The 23,357-nt window shown below is 34.9% G+C and overlaps 3 protein-coding genes across 4 annotated transcripts in view; 2 read left to right on the top strand and 1 right to left on the bottom strand.

Moving 5' to 3' along the window:
- The window catches only part of LOC140889568 (lignin-forming anionic peroxidase-like), a 45,025-nt gene extending 35,303 nt beyond the window's left edge, over nt 1-9,722 (top strand). Inside the window, exons 3-4 of the mRNA XM_073297282.1 lie at nt 7,557-7,580; nt 9,448-9,722. Of these exons, the coding sequence (XP_073153383.1) occupies nt 7,557-7,580; nt 9,448-9,722 (299 nt within the window). The remainder of the gene's footprint in view (nt 1-7,556; nt 7,581-9,447) is intronic.
- A 1,513-nt stretch (nt 9,723-11,235) lies between these two features.
- On the top strand, nt 11,236-17,912 carry LOC140886862 (phosphoinositide phosphatase SAC8). Of its 2 annotated transcripts, none has more exons than XM_073293748.1 (20): nt 11,236-11,660; nt 12,268-12,342; nt 13,296-13,423; nt 13,541-13,632; nt 13,723-13,780; nt 14,032-14,088; nt 14,324-14,357; nt 14,487-14,567; nt 14,652-14,758; nt 15,009-15,095; nt 15,237-15,314; nt 15,717-15,781; nt 15,939-16,037; nt 16,156-16,255; nt 16,347-16,413; nt 16,545-16,617; nt 16,753-16,846; nt 16,961-17,047; nt 17,323-17,389; nt 17,496-17,912. In XM_073293748.1, the coding sequence occupies exons 1-20, from the start codon at nt 11,495-11,497 to the stop codon at nt 17,621-17,623; spliced, it is 1,743 nt and encodes a 580-aa protein (XP_073149849.1). In that variant the 5' UTR covers nt 11,236-11,494; the 3' UTR covers nt 17,624-17,912. The 2 variants fall into 2 exon arrangements, with proteins under 2 accessions (XP_073149849.1, XP_073149848.1); XM_073293747.1 differs by having other exon boundaries at nt 16,347-16,455.
- A 789-nt stretch (nt 17,913-18,701) lies between these two features.
- LOC140890413 (selT-like protein) lies at nt 18,702-22,085 on the bottom strand. Its single transcript, XM_073298178.1, has 4 exons — nt 21,833-22,085; nt 21,660-21,724; nt 20,519-20,837; nt 18,702-19,115 (listed from the first exon to the last, which is right to left on the bottom strand). Exons 1-4 carry the CDS (start codon nt 22,013-22,015, stop codon nt 19,014-19,016), a joined length of 669 nt encoding a protein of 222 aa, XP_073154279.1. The 5' UTR covers nt 22,016-22,085; the 3' UTR covers nt 18,702-19,013.
- Between the last annotated feature and the right edge of the window lie 1,272 nt (nt 22,086-23,357).

The following is a 23,357-nucleotide window of genomic DNA, read 5'->3' as shown; positions in this document are numbered from 1 at the left end:
TCGATTCAAATATCATCATATCTTTATTCTCAACAAAATCTTATATTCAATTCATCCACAATAAGCTTAAAGATCAGCTCTAGACATTCATAATGCATAGCAATTCAAAATCTTGAACCGGCGGCGTAACGGTACGATTTCGATCTTTCCAAAAGCTTAAACATCAATATGACAATCATATCAATCTCATATCATCACCAATTCTACAGCTAAATTTCGAAATATGCAGCCCCATAATTTCATAATTTCAACAATTCTTTCAAAAATCGAAAACATGTTCAAACGACGATCTTTTCTCGAACCATCTTAGATATGCTATCGTCGTATATGCTAGAACATGTTTATACAATCAAATCGTAATTCTACCAACAACTTAAAATTCAAACATGGTAGAACTTCATAAAACTTACGTCAAAACGAAGTACTCGAAGCTGTGATCACAAATATATATTCAATCGGAAATTCTACCGGGCGGATTGATTTTGATCGGAGCTTAAAGAGGAGCAAAAATGGCGTGTGAAGCTTCTGATTTCTTTTCCCCCTTAAGTCTGCTGATTCACGTGAGAATCAGAAGGAAAAATGTGAAGTTTAGATATATATTAGTCTATTTGCAGTTTAGTCCCTGAACTTTGGGCTAATTGGAATTCAGTCCCCGGACAAGCGATTTAATTCAATTTCAATCATAAATAATTTAAGAATATTAGAATTCAAGTCTAAACTCTAAATATTCTCAAATTAAATATTCTCAGATTAAAATTAAATCATTTTGGACCTTATCGCATTTTAGTCCTTGAACTATTCAATATTTGCAAATGAGTCCTTACTCGGATTTCATACTCAAATTAAATCCTTGATATTTATCATCTTGGAATTCACATCTTAAATTCCATAAATATCAATTCAAATATTTTTAATTTTTTAATTTAAGAATTCCGGATATTAAAATCTTAAAATCCGAAAATCCGAAAATTAAATATTTCTGACCCGAAATTGAAATCTCTAATTTCCATACATTCTTAAATTCATAAATTCATCTTTTCTCTTTTATTCGGAATTTAAATACTAAATCCCGTAATTCAGAACTTAATATTTTCGGGCCTTACATACTATATGCTAGTACTGTACTTTGACTCATTTACCGACTCTATTGGGGTCAACAGGTGTCGGGATTGGGTACAGTTACGACACATATAGGATTCGATGCTTTGTTTTCAAGGATTCACCACATACTTGCGAGTATGGATATCCTATGCGATCTGAGGAGATATTAGTGTGACGAATCTCTGGCAGAGTACATGATGTGTTTTAGGTTACTCGGTTTTCCTAGTAACACATGCAATGTCACTATTTGATCTCCAAGATGTAATGCATAGTTATCGAATCTCGAACGACTCTCGATGCACCAATAGTTGTTGATTCGATCGGGATATATGGATGAAGGGACCGTACTGTACGCTAACCAAAATCTACTGGTTCTTGCAGGCACTATCAGTGATACCTAGGGAATCATGGGGCGATGTTGCTAGACGCTCTTACCATGATTCATTGGGCAAGTTGGAAATTGTTGTTCCGAGTCACAAGGAGTTGTGAGCCCACGGCTAGCTGTATCCCTAAACCATTGAGGGTCACACAAGTAATGGATTACTAAACCCCGTTGAGATAGTTAAATTTAATGAGTTAAATTTAATGAAAGAGAAATTGGACTTCTTAACTAAAAGGGAGTGGAATTTCCTAAAATGACATAGACATGGGCATTTTTGGAAATCACTGAATTCGGATTCAGAAAAATTATCTTGACTTTAAAAGGTGCAGAAATGGTTTCTGTGCACATTGGTGAAATCGGTTTATCAATCGGAGTCATGATGAATTTTATATTAATTTCTATAATAACGGGCTTGGCTTGTTGGGCTTAAGTTATGGATTGTGGGCCCTAAGGAGTTAGAGTCCTAATACAATCATAACTTAATCCTAATACAATCATAAATTAATCTAGTCTAGAAATTATCTATAAATAGATGAGTAGTGTTCGAAAATCACAAGAATTCATTCTAGCAATTTTCAAAAATCACTCATATTATTTCAAGGGGATTTTCGAAATCCTCTGTCCCTTTTGAGAAAATTCAGTTTGTGATTTTTACGGAAAATTACATTCTGAATTGACAAATCAAATCTGTTTATTCTCATCGATAAACATCTGATTGATTTCTAGTGCAATCAATTAGAGGGTTTCTGTTTTTTGTTCGTGGACCTGATTCCGGAGATTGATCGTGAAGCCATCGGTTCCCGGGATATACAATAAGAGCAGATTAAATTCTGTTGGTGTCCATAATCAAGCCGTTGCTTGAGGAGGTAAAAATTTAATTGTGATTTTATTTTTACTTGCATAATTTAATCGTAAAGTTTTGATACCCACGATATGGAATCGTTCCATATATAAAAATAAAATTTTTAAACTTCCGCTGCACCGGGTATCAATTCTTAATTGATCTGAACACGTTTTTCCAACAAAAAGTAGGTTAATTCTCCGACCATACTCATTTCAAATTCAACTTTCATTTGATTCACAAAAATTCATCTACTTCAAACTGCAAAGTAGATCCAAAAACAATGTCATCGACATATATTTGAGCAATAATAATATCAGAATTAATGTGTTTGATAAACAGAGTTTTGTCTACTCCCCCTCTCTTGTAGCCCCTGCTAGTAAAAAAACTGAGTCAGTCTCTCGTACCAAGCTCTTGGAGCTTGCTTCAACCCATACATAGCTCGCTTGAGTTTGAAGACATGATCATGATGATACGGGTCCTCAAATCCTTTTGGCTCCTCAACATAGACTTCTTCATTCAAAAAACCATTTAAAAATGCACTTTTGACGTCCATTTGATATAGTTTAAAATGAAGAGAGCAAGCAATAGCAAGAAGTAATCTGATAGATTCAAGTCTAGCAACAGGAGCGAAGGTTTCTTCAAAATCAACTCCCTCAATTTGAGAGTAACCTTGAGCAACTAGTCTAGCCTTGTTTCTAATAACTGTGCCAAATTCATCAGATTTATTCTTATATATCCATTTTTTTCCAACAACATTGAAATCTTTAGGCCTGGGAACCAAGATACATACGTCATTTCTAACGAATTGTTCTAATTCTTCATGCATTGCATTTATCCAAGCATCATCTAGTAGAGCTTCCTTCACATTTTTAGGTTCAAATTGAGATATAAAGTAGACATACCTAACCATGTTATCATACCTTCTTCTTGGCACATCTCGAGTTCGTATACCTTCGTTGGGATCACCGATTATTGCTGAGGAAGGATGGTTCTTTTTTATTCTGGATGAAGGCTCCTTTTCAGAAGTGAATGGTTGATCCTGAGATTTCTCATTACGTTCGTTTGTATTCTGCAAGATTTCTATCTCATGTGATGTCCCGGCAGGTTCTGAAACATCTTCTAGATCAGAAGATTTTTCGTTGATTTCTAGTGATTCTACCATGAAATCTCCTACTTCATCTTCGGTGGAGTATTTACTCAAGTCATTCCTGTCATCAAACACAACGTTAGCTGATTCCATTATGGTTTGAGACCTCAGATTGTAAATACGATAGGCACGACTATTAGTGGAATAGCCGATAAACACACCTTGGTCACTTTTAGCTTGGAACTTACCCCGATGTTCTCGATCATTTAGAATGTAGCATACACAGCCAAACACATGAAAGTAGTTAAGGTTTCGCTTCTTACCTTTCCAAATTTCATACGGAGTTTTTGTGATACCTGGCCTCAAATAGACTCTATTTATTGTATAGAATGATGTGTTGACAGCTTCTGCCCACAGTTTCATTGGAAGTTTCTTTGAATTTAGCATGACTCGAGCCATTTCTTGAAGTGTCCTATTCTTTCGTTCAACAATCCCATTTTTCTGTGGAGTTTTTGGGGCTGAAAATTCATGACTAATTCCCTGCTCATTGCAAAAGTTAGCAAACATAATATTTTCAAATTCTCTCCCATGATCACTTCTAATCCTACCAATGATGCACTGTTTTTCATTCATGATCTTGACACACAACTGTTTGAAATAATCAAAAGTATCAGATTTTTCTTTTATAAAGTTCACCCAAGTAAATCTAGAATAATCATCAACACACACAAAAACATATCTTTTCCCACCAACACTTTCTACTTGCATAGGTCCCATAAGATCCATGTGAACAAGTTCAAGTAATCTGGTTGTTGTGAACTTGTGTATTGCACTGTGTGGAGCTCTCGTTTGTTTCCCGAGTTGACAAGATCCACAAATTCCAGGGATTTTCTTTCCTAGCTTTGGTATTCCTCGAACTGCTCCTGCATTCACAATTTTGATCAGACTGTCATAATTCAAGTGACCCAATTTTTTATGCCAAATATCAATATCATCAGTACTAGTCTTATGGCACAAAACTGGGGCAGATTTAGAAATTAAGACGGATAAGATATAGCAGTTGTCCCCAGATCTAGATCCCTGCGAAACACAGACATTATTTGAATCAAGTACTTCACAACCATTTTTATTGAATTTCACATGTAAGTCTTGGTCACAAAGTTGACTGATGCTTATGAGATTTGATTTGAGCCCTTCAACATGTAGCACATTCTTGAACTTAGGACATCCTGGAACATTAAGTGTTCCTTTTCCTAATACTCTTCCTTTCATGCCATCACCAAAAGTTACTTTCCCTTCTTTGCATTCCTTGTAGTTTGTAAGAAGTGAGAGATCGCCTGCCATGTGCCTAGATGAGCCACTATCAAAATACCAGGAGTTGTCAGAATCATTTTGCATAGAAGTATATGCTACATAACAGTTCAAATCGGATTTTCTAAGCCAAATCTTCTTACCCGAGTTCTGACGGATATTGGTTCTAAAATGTTGTCTATATGTTTGATATATAGAGGGCAAGGTTTTTATTCTTCTAAAATCTCTGATATAATCATAGCATTTTGGTCTTATGTGACCAGATTTTCCACAATAGTGACATATGGGAATAAATGGCTTACATTTATATCCATGACGATGATTCATTCTTGTTTCTTTCACAAATTTAGTTCCTGAAGATAAACTGTTTTCTTGATATCCTAGCCCAGTTTTATCTCCACTGTTTCTCTACAAAGATAAAACATGATCAAGATTAGCGGTTCCTACATTAAACATTTTAATTCGCTCTTTCAAAAAATTAAGTTCATGTAGAGCATCTGTTAATTTTATTTTACTCCCTGCAGCATCATGTTCATGTTCCTGAGCCACTCTCTTCCATTCTTCTTTCTCACGATGAAGCAACTCCGTTTTCTCTACCAATTATGTGTTCTTTGTACATACAATCTTCCACATACGATACATTTTTGAATATGCCTTCAACACTTCAGTTTCTTCTATTTCATTTCCACTTCCTTCATCATCTTGTGAGTCAGTTTCAGATTGAGAATCAAATATTTCGACCTTTGTTTTATTGCTTGTTGCGACATAAGGTAAGACGGGTTCTGAACAGTGAGTTTTCAGCAACTCTTTCACTGATAAATTGGTATGAGCAGTTAGTGCAACATGGTTGCTCACATGTCTGTCAGTCTCATCTTGGCTTTCTTCTGACTCATCATCACTCCAAGTAGAGTTCATGGCTTTATTCTTATCTTTGATGGTATTTGCACATTCTACTTGAATGTTTCCAAAACCTCCACATGCCCTACACTGTATTCCTTTGAATTTGTTCTTCTCTTCAGTGCTACCAGCATCCTCCTTGTTTTTCCTGAAATTTCGAGAATTGTAATATTTGTTAGCTTTAGATGGATTCCAGGTTTTTCCTTGATTTTTCATTCTTTTCAACACTTTAGTAAAATTTTTGGTAAGTAAAGCAAGTGACTCAACCAAATCATTTTCATTTTCAGATACATCACTTCCCTCAATATTTTGAGTTTCGGCTTTCAAGGCAATTCCTTTGTCCTTTCTTTTTTGCTTAAACTTCAATTCAAATGTGAGCAGTGATCCCATTAGCTCATCCAAACGCATGGAATCAATGTCTTTGGCTTCCTCAATTGCTGCAACTTTCATGTCAAATCTTTTTGGAAGCGAACGTAGTGTTTTTCGAACAAGTTTTGCATCTGAGTATTTTTCTCCTAGAGCAAATGCTTCATTAGAAATATCACACAATTTCGTGTTGAAATCATTAAGAGTCTCATCCTCCTCCATCTTCAGCTCTTCGAACCTGGTAGTTAGAATTTGAAGTTTAGAAATTTTAACAGTTGTTGTCCCTTCATATGCTGTCTCCAAAATATTCCAAGCATCCCTAGCAGATTCACAAGTAGATATTAGTTTAAACTGATTAATATCAACAGCAATAAAAATGGCATTTAAAGATTTTGCATTAGCCATTCCAAGTCGTTCTTCATCTGCAGTCCACTTGTCTTCTTTCTTCAATATGGTCTCTTTTTCTTCACCTAATTTTTCCATTGGAGGAGTCCATCCTGTCACAATAGATCTCCAGGCTTTTTCATCAACGGATTTAATGAAAGCTTTCATTCTTGCTTTCCAAAATGGGTAATTAGTCCCATCCAAGAGTGGAGGTTTGTTCATAGAACCTCCTTCTCTTCCAGAATCCATCTCTGCAACAACAAAAAAAAACACAGAATAATTATTCGGATCTCACTTAGTACTAGGTAAAGTGAACCTCTCTGAAGCCAATTGAAATTCTATGTTATGATTGTAGTTGTTTACTTTATATAGAGTACACAATAAAATATATGTAGCAGAAGAATAAAAATAAGAACACGAGATTTTTAACATAGTTCGGTCAAAAGACCTACGTCTACGAGGCCATGCCCAGATTTCAAATGATTTCACAAACATTTCAATGTGTTACAACTAGGACTTAATCAAAAACCACAAGACTTCCTCTTGTTCATGACGCCTTAATGAAGAACACATTTGTTGAAGTCATTTGGCGAGCACCACTCGTCTTGATCTGCTTTGCTTGAAATCCCTTCAAAGTCGCAAATTGTCCTCTCCCGAGAACATCACCTTCCTCTCCCGAGGAACGTATCCAGTATCAATTGTAATCTTGTATCACCATAAAAAATCAAATTGTCAACACAGAATATATTTTAGTTATATTCACTGAGCTTCTCTTGCTTTCTATCAGAACACACAGTAGAACATGTATTCGATTTTTTGCACTTGCAAGTCCACTCCAAAATCACGTTCCACTCCTCTTTATATGATGCTCTCCTGCAGATATCTTATCACATCTATTCAAGAAAGAAAAATCACACAAATAATATCATCTAAGCCCAATCAAGACAAATTTGATTTTTAAAACAACTCAAAGGATAAGGCTAGCAAGATGAAATATTAACAGCACTAAAACAGAAAGATAATATCACCACAAGATTCAAAAGATAGTGTTCCAAAGCAATCCAAAAAAATACTAACAAAACTAATTTAAAGATAGAAGTTCAACTACAAAAAATACCACCGGTCAACAATATATAATAGACATTCAGAGTTTCTTATAATGTAAGTGTGACGCACGCTTGTAGGAGCACGTACACTCGGCCAAGCCCAATGCTTCACTACAAGAAAAATGCACAAACACAACACTTAAAAGACAACGCTTTTAGTGAAAAGTGTTCTCGTTTTTTAAAAGACAACGCTTTTAGTGAAAAGCGTTGTGGTTATATTTTTTTTATTCATCAAAGACAACGCTTTTTTTAAAATCTATTGTACATGATTGGAAGAGTAATTAAAATTTCTGCCAAGATGTTGAGAAATTTTTGCTAAAATTTCATAATGTCTTCGTGCAAGGATCAAGCTATTGAGCCCTTAAATTTAAAATAGAGGAATTTCATTTCATTTTAATTTATTTTATATTTTATTATAGTTTTGATACATGTCGTGCAAGGATCAAGCTATTGAGCCCTTACATAGTTTTTCTTTTTGCCCCTTTTCTCCTTTTTTTTCCCTTGAATGTCAGGTAGCTGGAGTGAGTTATATTTCCCACTGATCCGAATCAACATTCTAACTTCTTGAATCTCTTTGTTGTTAAGTCTATACCTTCCACGCTAAGCTAGTTCATATTCTACTTTATTATTATTATTTTTTGTGTGACACATATTCTGAAAATGATTTTCGGTACCGAAAGGTCCATAATTTACCAAAAGAGTTGTCTTGGTTATGATTATGAGAAAATAGTACAAGTAAGATTTTCTGATATTTTTTAAAATGGTTGACTATTTTCGCACTTGAACACCACAAAAACTTATTCATTTTGAGATTCAAGCAGATTAGAGGAGATGTTCGAATAATTTTCTATGAAAAACTAATTGGAGGGCGTCTCTTCTATGCTTGCTTCAACACAGCTTTCATTACTAGCAGTTTGTTGCAGGTACCTTCTTCACCTGTACTTCTTACATTCCCAACAGAATCTAATATTTACAGATTTATACACATCATAACTGCTGCTGTGAGTTTTAATTTCTGAATAAATAGTTCATTTGGTGCCATTTTTGTCCACCGACTGATGTTTGGTATAGGTCACGATTGTTGTTGTTGGCTGTTCTTGGAGGGCTTCCATTGGCAGTAACCTTGACGTAAGTGTGTCATTAAATTGTCTGTTATCAGCCACCTACCATTTTCCCATCTCCAATCTTGTTATTCATGAGCTTGATTTCTCTTTAATTTCCTACAGTCTGGCGTACTCAATGAAAAAAATGATGGCTGACAAGGCCTTGGTATGTCATTAATTATGGTTCTTTGTCAGGCTTTGTTCAGTGTTAATATTGTATTCTTCAAGAAATTGCTGATACAAATTGATCTACAGGTGCGTAGGATTTCAGCTTGTGAAACTATGGGATCAGCAACTACCAATTGCAGTGATAAGACAGAAACTTTGACATGGCCGAGATGAACATGAAGAATTCGATTATTTGTTATATTTGAATGATTTTTGTTATATTTGAATGATTTATAATATTGAAATATTGTATATTAGATTTAATTTTCAAAAATTTTGAATATTGAGTGATAATATTGAAAATTTGTTAATTAATTTTTTTTTGTTTTTTATTTGAGAAAAGACAACGCTTTTTAAACGTTGTCGTAGGTGGAAAAAGCGTTGTCGTTACTAAAAAAGACAACGCTTAAAAAGCGTTGTCTTTTTCAAATATCACAACGCTTTTTATGCGTTGTCTTTGATCGCGGCCTTGCACAACACAGGCTACGACAACGCTTTTTTGTGACAAAGACAACGCGGAAAAAGCGTTGTCGTTTTTAGATACAACAACGCTTAAAAAAGCGTTGTCTTTTTCAGAAACGACAACGCTTTTTCCGCGTTGTCTTTGAGCGTGGTCTTTTACAACACTGGCTACGACAACGCTTTTTCGGGGACATTAACAACGCGAAAAAAGCGTTGTCTTTGGCCGTTTTTCTTGTAGTGCTTCTTGTTTTGGTCGAGAATATACAGCAATGGAACAGATATCGATCCAGGGTTCGCTAGCACCCGAAGCCGCAAATGCCCTCGAACAGGCGGAGACACAACTTTGGCACCACTTGATTTGGTGACACCAAATTCATTCGACAACAATTACTATAAGAATTTGGTACAAAGAAAGGGTCTTCTTCAATCCGATCAGGTTCTTTTCACTTCAGCTTCTACAAACAGCATCGTCCAGTTCCATTTTACAAGATTAAGTGATTTAAAAGGTTAAAACATGATTAAGGAAATTTTATTGGATTAATATAGTTAAAAAATGGATCCAGAACGTTCGAAAATATTCCAAAGAGTCCCGAGTTTAAGGACAGTTCGGAGGGTCCGAACTGCAGTGAGATCGGAATCTCCGATCGTCTTCAGCCAAGTGTCAATATAGTGATGTCAGCAGGATGACATCATCAATGGAGATCGAAAGCTCCGATATGCTGGCAGGGATACATGTCAAGGAAGCATGATACGTGGTTCTTGGTGCCGATCGGAGGTTCCGATCGTGGCCTATAAAAAGGGCATGCGGGAGCCAATTTTCAAGTGCAAATTCACTAGTTATCTTTCGGTTTTTGGTAGATTTTAGGATTTTTCAGCCATCTTTGGCAAGGGGCGGGGCTTTGACGAGGCATCCAAAAGTCGTAGTTGTTCCCAAGTTCTGGGGCATTCGACAACAAAGTACTGACTACGGACGGATGTATACTCGAGATCCTATAAATAGTTTTGGAGTATGTATTAGTTAAGTTAAGACTTTTAGATATTGTTTAGTGATATAGTGATCTTGTGAATATAGACTTGGACATAGAGCTGGTGTAGCTTGCCTAGTAAAATTAAGGTACGGAAGTACTGTTCGAGATACTTTGACTGAGTATGCATGTATTATGTGTTGCATTGATTATATGACATGATTTTATTGCATACATTATGTCGCGTTATTATGCTTCATGCATGATCATCTTAAGCTTGTACCCTTGTGATATTCTGTGGTAGGGTTCTTACCCTATTTTTTTAGTGGGTGGTTGGACGCGTGGACTTGTGTCAGGTCACCATTATTCCATTGTCGGTTATGTGAGCCACATAGGCAATGTTGGAGATAGGTTTCAATGGGGTTTTTAAGTATTTTGTTTGTATTGTGGATACAGCCTTTCGATATGGTTGTATAACTATTTCAAATCTATTTCTCTTAAGTTGATTATATTTTAAGTTTTCGCTATTTTACTCTAATTATGATTTAATGCATGCTTAAAGCTCTTGATTAGTAGATGGTCACGATGCGGGTCACTACAGATAATCTCTTGACCAATCATTTTTATAGTTTATAATTTATAACCCAATATATACTCACCTATTTTCTTTTATATATTCAACATAAGACAATCTCACATCCCTCCCATATGACAAATCCAATTTCCATTCACTAATGAAAAATCCCAATATCAATATCAAAGCCCAACATTGAAGTCAATTATTGATAATTAATTATTTACACGATGTCAAATTTAGTACAATGTCTTCAGTACGATTTCAAAGCTAACAAATTATCTGGTAGATCTAAAAGAGAAAAAAAAATATGAATTAGGAAAAGTAGGACATTTGTATACTTCCTCCACCACATGATTCACATTTATTTATTAATTAATAATTAAATAATCAGACACCTTATTATTATAATAAAAAATAATATTGATAATATTTAATAAGCAATTGTAGTTAGCTGGTGGACTCCAAATTAATAGTATGTTCTTTCATGAAGGTTCAATGCTTTGAATTCTAAATTAAATTATTTGTTACAATAATTTTTGAATCTTTCGTTTAATATTCTCCTTCAGATCCGATTCATTTCTGTGCAATTTCGTCTGAGAAAAGCTGATCAATTTCGGTAATTAGTCTACCGGAAGCAAAATTAGCCTATATCGATTCTGATTTTGCCCAAATTGCGTGATTTCCATCGTTTTCTCGGGGAATTCCATTTATCCTTCCTCAACTTTCTTACTTTGGAGGAAAATGGATGCGGAGAATCGGTCAAATTCTGCTTCTGCGAGTCATTTCAAGCTGTGGAGCGAATTGGAGTTGCGAGAATTTGCGGATAAATTCGTGATCAAAGATGTGGAATCTCCGGATCAAGGCTTCTCTGTTAGTCGATTAGACGGAAGCATCGACAAGCTTCAAGGTTATGTTTTTCGTTGCATTTGGGATGTGTTCTGCTATTCATTTAATTGGACATCATGTTTTAATGTTGGTGATCGCTTGTTATTTAGTTTATTCAAAGTGTTCCCTTTTTTTTTTTTTAAAGAGTTTTCCATGTTGTATTTGTTGTTTTTGCTTCCTCTAAGCTCATTCTGTATTCCTTTACGATTAATTAGCATGTTCGTTCGGAAGCTGCTAAAGAGGAGACATTTCAAACGAAGATGCATGACTTTACGACAAGAAAAGAGATTTCTTTTGATGCTAAAATTTTACTTTGGTTTCAAGATTTGTGTTTACCAAAATTATGACTATGGAAAAAGATATTGTGTTGAACTCGATGTCCTTTTATGAACTTTTGAAGTTGTGTTGGTGTTGATGAGAATTTAAAATTCCATTTTTTCAAAAGTTTTGTTGTGCAAATTTCTTTCAGGGGTAAACCTTGCAGATGTGAGGTTGATGCGACTATATGTTGAATTTGGGTTATTCTATGCAATTTTTGAATCATGTCTTCAGTTTGTTTTTCTGAATTAATCTCAAGTGATGAGTTTTTACCTTAACTCATAGAATCATTGCATTTGTTTTTCTTTCAGGTATTGACCCATCTGAAAGTCCTTCTAAAGTCTCAACTATATATGGGGTAGCCGGAACAATTAGGTTGCTTTCAGGTGCTGTGATTAACTGGATATATGCTTGTTAATGAGTTGATGCTGTAATTATATACTGCATTAACATCAGGATTACAGAAGTGGAAATTTCTTCTGATATTGGTCATTTTAGTTGCATTGAGTTACTTTTTGCAGAAATAAGATTGTAACGGGTTTGAGATGATACCTAGTCAATGGCACATTCAGGCGTTTAAATGATGAAAAACATAAATAATCGAGAAATGAAGAATAACGCTTAAAGAGATTGGCAAGGGGATATACCTTAATCACACACTTTTTGATGTTGACATAATTGAAAGTTAATTATTGTAAATACTGAAAAAGTATTTCCATTTTTACAGTACATGTCCAAAAAAAGTAATGATAGGCTACTTTGGACAATTTGAAAGTACAATTTTTACGTAGTAAAAAGGAATCTTGAATATCTCAGAATGATGATACATGGACATACTGGAAAGGGACTTGATCATTTTTTACAGAATATTTTTATTGACGTCCTTTGTTCTTACCAATTTTAAAATTTTTAGGTTTCAGAGTTTTTGGGGATGTGTAATCCTTGGACTGCAATCTTTCTGTTGCTTTCTTGTATTCTATATGTATTTGGGGGTGTATCGAGCCACACTGCTATACTTTCTACATCTTCTCTCGTAGTAACAAATCCTCTTGCTATATAAGAGATGAAAAGAGAAGAATCGAAGAACTGTCAATGTTGTCAATCACATGTTCAAACAATGAAATTTTATGTATAGAGTAACAAGATTGCCAAGGAGGATAATAATTCCCAACGAACCATGTTTTCAGTATATATTTTCTTGGTTTAGGTTCCTATCTGGTTATGTTTACAAAACCATTGGATGTGTAGTTCTGCTTATTTGATGATGTGTGATCAGTTTTTCTATTTCACTACTGACTTACCTGGGTAGCTAATTGGACGTGGTTATTGTTTTCCGCAGGTATGCATGTTCTAGTTATAACCTCAAAAAAGGAAGTGGGAACGTACCTTGGGTTTCCTGTTTTCATGGTTACATCAATGAAGTTCTTATCGTGCAATGAGTCTTCAAGATTCTTAACTAGTCAGGAAGTATGGTTGAGCTTCTTGAATGTTGATTCTCTTTAATTTACCTGACATGTAACATGCTACTTGTTTCCAGTTGACAATGTAAAAGTATATACTCTCACAACTGCCATCTTTCTACAGAAAAGTGATGAGGATTACTTTTTAACTCTTTTGAAAGTTGTGGAAGCAACCCGAGGACTCTATTATTCTTATGAAACAGATATAACACTCAAGTACTTTTTTATTTGTCTATCTTTTGGTGAAATATTAAAAAAAACAAGGTATATGCACTTTCTTATTATACAGCTAATGGCATTTATCAGCTTGCAGAGAAGGTTTAAACTGGCACGAGGATGGATGAGTAAACCAATTTGGAAGCAGGTATATAGTTTAAATAACAGATTTCACATCCTAATTTGCTGATGACTTCATGTGTTTTCATGTGGACAATATGAATAGATAGAATTGTAAATGGATTGCTTAAGAACCCAAGAACAAATGGGGCGATTTATTTTAATGAATCAACTACGTTGGCCAAGCTTCAGCATAAAGTTGTTTCATTAATTATTATTTAGTTTCCTTTTTCCTCGTAGAACCAGTCTATAGTAGTTGAAATTTCCTGTAAATTGCAGGGAGATCCAAGATTTGTTTGGAATTGGAATGTAATAGAAGAACTTATTGAGAACAAGGTCAGAATCCCACTCCCATTGGCACTGGATAAGTGCTACAGATTGTATAGTGCTATTTTCTTTTTTGAAAGCTGTACTGTGATAATACTACCTATCCCTGAATTTATTTAGTTCACTCATCTAGAAAACATTACCAGTTGCTTTAGAGGAAAGCCATCTTGGATTATTTTATCTGTGGCAAAATCAATTTATCCCCCGATGTTAGTTTCTAATGTGCACATTTTTCTTCTTGCAGCTGGATGGATTTATCATCCCCCTATTACAAGGAAATATCCTCAGCCACGTTCCCCTCCCCCCCACCTATGTCTCTATTTGCCAATCTCTAACTGTTAATTGCGACCAACAAAGAAATCTAATTTTAGATAGAAATGATTAAGTTTTACTTGACGAATACTCAAGCTTCCAGACTGGAGAGATGAAGCTGAAAAATTCACCTGCTGTTATAAAATTAATTTCAAGGAGGTGTACGCGGCGACTAGGTACCTACAAGAAAAAAAATATTTTAGTTTAGTTGGATCTCAGCAACTTGTTTGAGGTACAATGATATGGACTATTATGTTTAGGGACGAGGATGTGGAGAAGAGGAGCCAATCTAGAAGGGGATACTGCCAATTTCATAGAAACAGAGCAAGTGCTGGAATATGAAGGTTATAAATTCTCTTTTCTACAGGTTTGTATCAGTTCTTACATGCTTTCAAGTGGAAGGCATCAACTATCATATTTCCTAATATTAAATCTGATGTAATAACCACCTGTTTAAATGAAAGGAGAACATATCTAACTCATATGACCACCTTTTTCACTCCACAAGCTATTGAACATATGACACATGCTAACTAATCTTGTAAAGTTCTGCAGCACACGCCTAATATTTGATGTGTTTCAACTGTTGGCAAGATCATATGATATGTGGTTCTCAGGTTCGGGGGTCGATTCCACTTCTCTGGGAGCAGATTGTTGATTTGAGCTATAAACCACGACTTAACATCATTAGCCATGAGCAGACAGTATGGAAGTGCATGCCTTATGAATTTTCTACATACCTTATGAAATTTACTTATATAACCGCTCTATAATTTCCTTTTCATTTTTGGTATTTTGACCTGATTGGCGTGTTCTTGATTTTCATTTTTATGTTGTAATTTCAGTCAAAAGTTGTGGAGCGTCATTTTAATGATCTATTGCTACGATACGGAGGATGTGTTGCAGTTGATCTGACAGATAAGGTTGGATTTTTGTGGATACCCTCTCAATCATCGAATGTTGTGGGTGTAATAAGATTGTTTGTTTGATTGTTGTGTTCCATAACATCCAAAATCATAAACTTTTCACAAGACAAATCTTTTGCATTCTTGTTTCAATCAACACTATTCAATTAATGCTTAGTTCTGTAATAACGATATTCTTCTGTTTTTTTCTATTGGTTAATTAAGTTGTGTGAGTGAATGACAATATAGCGTGCATACTCTGGTAATGACCTCAAATGAGGTTATCCTACTAATGTTTTAGAGGTAACTACACTTATCGTTGATCCATATTTTGCGTCAGAAAGTTTTCCGGTTCTTAGCGTATATTATAGAAAAATTGTTCTGGCCAACTTCTCCTAAGTCCTCGTTTTCATTTTGTAGCAAGGTGATGAAGGCTTGTTAAGTGCAGCTTATGCAGAACAAATGCAAATGCTTCCTAACGTAAGGTGTGTTGGAAACATGGAAATCTTAATGTATTTATTGTTTCTGAAAGAATATAAATCTGTATTTCAGTTTCAATTATGAGTATGATATTATCGTGTTGATATTTCATCCAAATTGGGTAGCTCACTAGTGAATTACATTTACATACTGTTTCTCCAGATATGTTTCATTTGATTTCCACCAAACTTGTGGCAATGGGAGGTTCGATAATATGCAACTTCTGTACGACGAAATTTCGGAAGACTTTGAGAAGCAAGGGTGAGAACTGGCTTTGTTAACATGGTACTTTTTCCTTATTCCGGAAATGGTGCTCATCAGTTTTATCATTTTGATTCTTCTTAGTACTCTTTTAATACTTGCTATTCTAGCTGAGCAGATACTTCCTTCTAGATTCTGAAGGGAAGATTCTCACCGAACAAGGGGGAGTAATTAGGTCTAACTGCATTGATTGCCTTGACAGAACAAATGTTACACAGGTTAACTCATCAGTTTCTTTTTTCGTTGATTGCGAGTGATCGCCCATCTTTCCTAGAATTTGCAAATGATATGTTTGATTTTCGCTTGCAGAGCTACCTTGCTCAAAAGTCTTTAACTTTTCAACTGCAGAGAGTCGGTTCACTATCCTCAACTGAGTGTATTTCAATGTTTACCGAAGATTTTGAACTCTTCAAAACTTGTATGGACTACAGATAATCAATACTTGCATGATTAACTATGAGTAGAATTTGTTTTTGCTTGTGCTCAACCCTGTGTTTTTTGTAACAGTATGGGTGGACCAAGGTGATGAGATAAGTCTCGAGTACTCAGGTACTCATGCACTGAAACGTGACCTTGTGAGGTGACAATTGAAAACTGCTATTTTTGCAATGCTGTGCCACGTTTATCAAGCAAACGAATATAATTTGCAATGCTGTGCCACGTTTATCAAGCAAACGAATATAATTTAGAGCCTTGTCTTTTACTTCTATTGCAGATACGGCAAGCAGACAATGGCAGGTATCATCAAAGATGGGATGAGTGCCATCTCAAGATATTATCTAAACAATTTTCAAGATGGAGTTCGACAGGCAAGCCAACCAAAATGTTTTTCGATCGTCGGATATTTTATTTACTTATCAAAAAGTTCAAGTATTTAAATCTAGATTAGATTTTAACCAAAAAAAAAAAAATGTACAACACAGGATGCGATAGATCTTATCATTGGCCGCTACACTGTGAGCAGGAATGGTCGCTCCCCTTTCCAGCATAAAGGATTTGACACCCTCTCGGTAAGTCAATACCTCTTCGACAAGTTACCTTCAACTAATCTTTTTACATTGGCTTTGGTTAGTCATATGTTCCATGACTGTAAGATTTATTTAGACCACACGAGACACGACGTGCATTTGTTTATCGTGGCGTATGGATTGCACAAGTAAAATGTGCATCTCACGCTCCAATGGCGCATGTTACTCACAATCATCTCCCTTTCTCGTGTCTTGCTTATTGTTCTTTCAACCTTGCTGACGGAGTCCTTTACTTCCCTCCATTAAAAACTATACAGTATCTTCCTGTCGCATCAGCTTTAGTAATAGGAGGATTGACGGCGACATCAATCACATTAAATCAAGGTATTCAACATATTTATCATATTGTGGAATGACATCTACAACCGTAAAGTTCTTTTAGCGTTTATCTTGCTATGTTTGTTTTTGTTTTTGTTTTTTTCTTTGGCAGCGGGACGAAATGCGCAGCACATACTATCTTCAATTATCTGTGCTGGTTTAACTGCTGGATTGGTGTCAATAATTAAGTCAAATGGAAGACAAATTTGTTCAAAGCCACGCTTGTGTGGTCTCTTGTAGGCTACTACTCAATTTTACAAATATTGTATAATTTGTGATGCCCAATCCAGGAGTAATTCATATGTTTTTTTCAAAATCAAAATGTGCATATGTAAACTTGTAAAATATTACTCCCTTAGGCCATCTCCAACCACAAACATTATTTTGGTGCAACTTTTGCACTAAAATAGTGCAATTTCTGCACCAAACACAATATCCATCTCCAACCCATTTACACCAAATCTTACATCAAAAGGAATATTCTCGGAATATTTCTTTTATTTCATATATATTAATTAATTTTATTCAATATATTTTTACAAACTATATAATTAATTTTGCGATTATAAAAAAATATTTTATCGTTAATAAATATTTTTACATACGTATTTTTAGTTTCATTATGTATTTCAGTTTGTATTTGTATTTTAATTGTCAACTAGTTGTATTCTTTTATGTATTCGAATTTTATATTTGTAGTCCAATTTATATTTATAGTTTAAATATTTACATTTGCATTACAAAATACAATTATTTATAAAATAATTATTTAATAATTAATTAAATGTTAAAAATTAAATTAAATTAAATTAATAATAATTATTTATTGATTACATTAAATGATTATATATTAATTTTTTTTAATAATATTTAGTTATTATAATAATACCAAAAATATTTAAATAATATTTAAGTATATTTAAAAACAAATAAATGATAATAAAAAAAATTTTAAAAAAAAATAAAATCTTTGCACCAAATTTGGCAGCCGCGAAGGTTGGGGGGCGCGCTAAAATAGCGCAGCATTTAGCGCCCCCATTGGAGCTCCTTTGCTGCGCTAAAATGGTGCGCAGCGTTGGAGCTGCTCTTAGTTTAACTCGTTTAATTTATATTTCTTTTTTCTTCCGTTTCAAATATATAACTTAGTTTTAATATTTAATATATCTCTCATATTCTTTTACTAATTTATCTTTATTAAATTAATATAATTAACTACTTGTACAATTATTTTATTCTATTAAAATCTTCATTAAATAAGGTTAATATGTGTGAACTGAAAATACATTTACCTATTAGTATGGGAAGGAAGGAGTAATAGTTGATCAAACTAGTTTATGGATTATGGCCCCCAAAATCTCCACATTTCAAATACATTTCGATGAAAGACAAAGTACTTTCATAAACAGTGTGCCGTCTCAACTTGATTTGTATAAGACAGAAACTTTAACTTAGAATGTTTTAGTTGCAGTTGTTTGTTCTGTTAACAAGTTAACCACAACTCACACAGATGAGACTCCACGAAACAAAATCATTGCTTCTAAAGGAACTAAAATTTCTTTTTGGTTGGATGCGCTTTTAAATCCGAAAACATGCCACCTCTGACTCCAACCTTCTACGACCAACGCGGTCGTTAAAGTCCCCCCATCACTCTGGAATTTGCGATCCTTCTGCCAACAAGATCTTTCAGCTCAATTTCACCCGGGAACCTGCTCTCCTTTATCTTTGAGAACACCTGCATTGAGTGAGATGATGAGCAGAAGATAAAAGATAATTGTCATTTACTTACTCAGTAGTTGGCATGAAATCAAAATAGAACTGTACGCCATTTGTTCATCCATCAGAACTGAACAGATCGCAGCATTAGAGATATCATGGTAGCCTTGAAGAGTAACTAAATGAATGGGCAATTTTTAAGCCACTTGTACATACAACTTGAGTGTTGCACTCCTCAAGTAACTTCTTGTTGAAATGCGAATGGACAGAGCAAAAAGATGCCATTATACTGTAAATTGAATATGTATTGAAATATAAATGGATATAACAAGAGTTTCCTCTGTATATGTGTTCTCTCCACCTTACCCTAGCTAAGCTAGAAAACACTCGAGTAAACTAATTAACCGAATGCCTCCAACAAGCTACGACTCCACATTTTATGTCCCTTCCCTCACACATCTAGATTCTTCCATGATCTTGAAACTATTGGGCATACGGTCCATAATAATAAAATCCTTAATAACGAGGCTTAGCATGCTTACACTTGATGCATTCAAAACATGGTAGCACAAGTATCAATGAAAAACGTACTTCCAATAAAAATGATACGCATATTGTACAATACCAATTACCAAAAAAAAAGCAGCATTTGAGGCATTGAACGGTAGACTGGCCCAACACCCACACTCAAAATTTATAGTCAAAGCATTAGATGTTTGGGTGCTGCAATTTATCTAGTCACAAGGCACAGTAAACGGACTCATACAGACCAGAATGAGTGCTACTATCTATCTACTCAGATATGAACTGCAAACTGCAAACAACCTGCAACTACCGTGCTCTCAGTGCCAAAAACTACCGCGACTACCGAACTCTAGGTGCACGCAAGAATAAGAAGCACTTTGATAAAAGAATCACCTTTTTTTAATCTAAGCTAAGAGAATCACTTGAAAGATGATAGTTCAGTGCACAAAGACATTGGAATGCAACGATCTATTTTTTAAGCTAAAAGAAATCACTCGTATTATCTTAGTGCATTGCACGAAGAGATTGGAACAGAACATATATCTGCCAACATTAACACGGGTAACATTTAATAGAACCAACATCTTAAATGTTATTTTTTCCGGTAAGAACACACTTGACCCTTTAAGTCACAAACTGACATCAAGCATATCTGTAGAGAAGATGATCCATACTCTAATCTTAATTCACCTGTCATATGCAAAGCATGCGCCGTAAAACACATTTGAACCTTTCAGTCATTCAAATATGTGTTCTTGAAAAAACCTCCATACGTTAATTTTAACTCAAGCATCAGATGCAACAACATGCAAAGCTACACAAGCAGCAAGAAAATGAAGTTGAAAGCAAAAGGTTGACACAAGTATATATATATATAAAAAGGGAGAGGAATAATACCAGTTCACCATTACAATACACTTCAAAAGCCCCTGAACTCTGCAGGAAGGATTGAAGGAAGTTTCCAAGTAGCCAAATGCTTGCCATACTTCCAAATCTATTTGCTCGCATGGAATAGTACCATTGAGGGGGTGCAGCAAATCCAAGACGAGGGAATATATGCTCTCCAGCCACTATAATTCCAATTGCACCAAATTGAATGACTGGTACAACCTTGCTCAACAACCGTTTCGGTAGAGGAGGCGGGTAATTGGCAAGAACAACGTGCATTCCAGGAAACTGACTTTCCAACATGTTCTTCATTGTCACTGCTGTCCCTCTGAGAAAATAGAAGTACCACAAATGTAACTCTATACTACCATAAAAGCATGTTATATTTGCCTTTTGAACTTATCAAAAAAAGAGCACTTTCTAATTCTCATAATCAATCAAAAGTTAAAAAAGCATTTTGAATTCACATTCCAAATAATAATCTCAGGCACAATATAGAATGCAAAAAGTGAGAAAAAGCATACTTCTAATCTGCAGGCTTGTTTATACAATTGTGCGTTAATAGAGAAGAAGTAAAGAAGCAATTGCTTTAGTCATTAGGTGTGCAAGATTGTTATAAATGTGATACAATCACATTACACACATTACAGGTAGTAGAATGATACTGGATTTCTCTCCCTTCTTTTCTCTGTGTTCTTCCACAGTTCCCTTTCAATTTTCAATTCCCCTTCTTCAATTCGAAGGAGCAAACAGAGTGAATTATCAATCAATCCGATATTTGACTGAGAAGGAGCATATCATATATCATACAATGACTCAATACATTTAAGATGGACAAAACATATTTATTTATTTAAAAAAATACATTAAAAATTTCCTTGTTGAGGCTCTGTCCAGCCCTATTTACTTTTATAAGAAGCACTTAATCGTCTTTAACATTACTGCACAAAACTGAGTGTCACCATAAAAATCCTCAACAAATGCTTGCTGTCAAATGCACAAAAGCCTCTATTTTTCAAAGAAAACATGTCTCGCAACAACAAAAGAATCAACAAATTTACAAAAAAAAAAAATATAAGCGAAGTCAAGGAACTATTGATTTAATTAACATAACAATCAATCACCGTGATAAGAAAAGGAAAAAAAATACCTATAGGAGCAAGAAGAACAAAAGTCGATGCTTACAGTATTCCCATGACCAATCCCACTATCTTTCTGCCAAAATAAAAACAATAATTAAAAATCCATTTCTTATAATCTAGCAAAGATTATAACTTTCTCAATGAACGATTAAATAACCGAAGAAATTCAGGAAAATATAACCTGGGTAGGGAACTCTAGGGGTGGTGGTTGCTGTCGGATCTGTGGCTGTGGATCGTCGTGGTGGTGATGATGGTGGTGTTGATGGGCGGCGGGTTTAGGGGGCGGCGGAGAGAAGAGTTGTATGATGTCGGAGCAGAAGAGGAAGAGGGGAAGACCCACCAGAAGAAGCTGTGTTCGATCCATTGTTTTCGCCGGAGCTCAGATCGATCCACAGCAATGAAATTAAATAATCCAAAAAATAAATAAGTTTTGTCAAGGGGACGCCATTTGCAGTTTTGCCCTCCATCATTTATTAATCAGACTCTTAACTCTAACTTATCATTTTTTCTACTTATTTGTCAACATTACCCTTTTTTTTTTATAAATATATTATTATAGAAGATGATTATCTTATTTAATTAGATTTGAAAGATTTGTTGTTTTTGGATAATTAAACACAAGCAATCTTGATTTTGATGATAACAAAATTTGTTATTGTGTTTCTAACATATTTATTGGAGTGTGTAGGTCATACAGCACATTTTGGAAGTGATAAGCTTGTGAAACAAAATTCCAGCACACTTAGTTTCTGGTGAGCTGAATTGCTTTGATGATATCTCATAGCTCAATGTTCCAAATGACGAGTGACCAAAACTATTGGACTGACAACTCAAAAAGCTTCAAGTCATATTGCAGACCAGTATGACTAAATCGGATGTTATCTAGATCAAACTGCTGTCTAAAGATGCTACTGGAGCTGAACCGAATGAGCAAAAAACAGAAACCAGTAGCCGCTGAGCAGTTCTGTTATTTGGGTCATATCTTGCAGCTTGGTTATCCAAATGTAACGATTCAATATGCATTACGAAGAAAAGACAATGATCTACAAATCATATTCAAAAGTCAAAGTCTGAATCGGATCATAAGTTGCTGATATATTGAGGTGAAATCTATGGTTTTGCACTGAAATTCTGCAGAGTAGAATTTTGGACATACCTCATACTAACTTGAAATCGAGTGATTCTTGATTCTGTGAAAATCCAAGACAAAGGGCTACAACTTTCATGTTCATCAATTTGCCCAGAAGTTAACAAATCAAGAGATATAAGCAAGAGAACGTGCTACTGAAAACAACGCTACTGAAATCTGAAGTGCAGAAAAGAAGTAGACTCCGAAATGCAGCAGAGTCCGAACCAATAGCCACTGAAAACTAGTAACTGAGGAAACCAGTAGCTGATGAAACCAGTAGATAGCCAGTATCTACTGCACCAGTAGAGCTCAAAATCATCAGAAGATGAGGAAAGTATCCAGAAGCATGAAAATGACCATTTCATTGATAGAAACAGTACAAGACCTTTATTGTTGTTATATTTGTTGGAAAAACTTGAATATGACAGAGAAGAAAACAGTAAAATAATTCAACATTTGAGGCTCGTGTTGAACACGATTTTCTTAAGAAGATTTTTCCCCGCTCTTGGTGCTTACGATGTTTGAAAATCTTCTCCCAAGATACAACAACTTCTACTTGTGATTATAGCACTATATA

The sequence above is a fragment of the Henckelia pumila genome, chromosome 3 (genome assembly GCF_033568475.1).
Source record: "Henckelia pumila isolate YLH828 chromosome 3, ASM3356847v2, whole genome shotgun sequence".
Lineage (NCBI taxonomy): Eukaryota > Viridiplantae > Streptophyta > Magnoliopsida > Lamiales > Gesneriaceae > Henckelia > Henckelia pumila.
The sequence above is the reverse complement of the archived record's forward strand: the minus strand, read 5'-3'. Positions and strand labels throughout refer to the sequence as shown.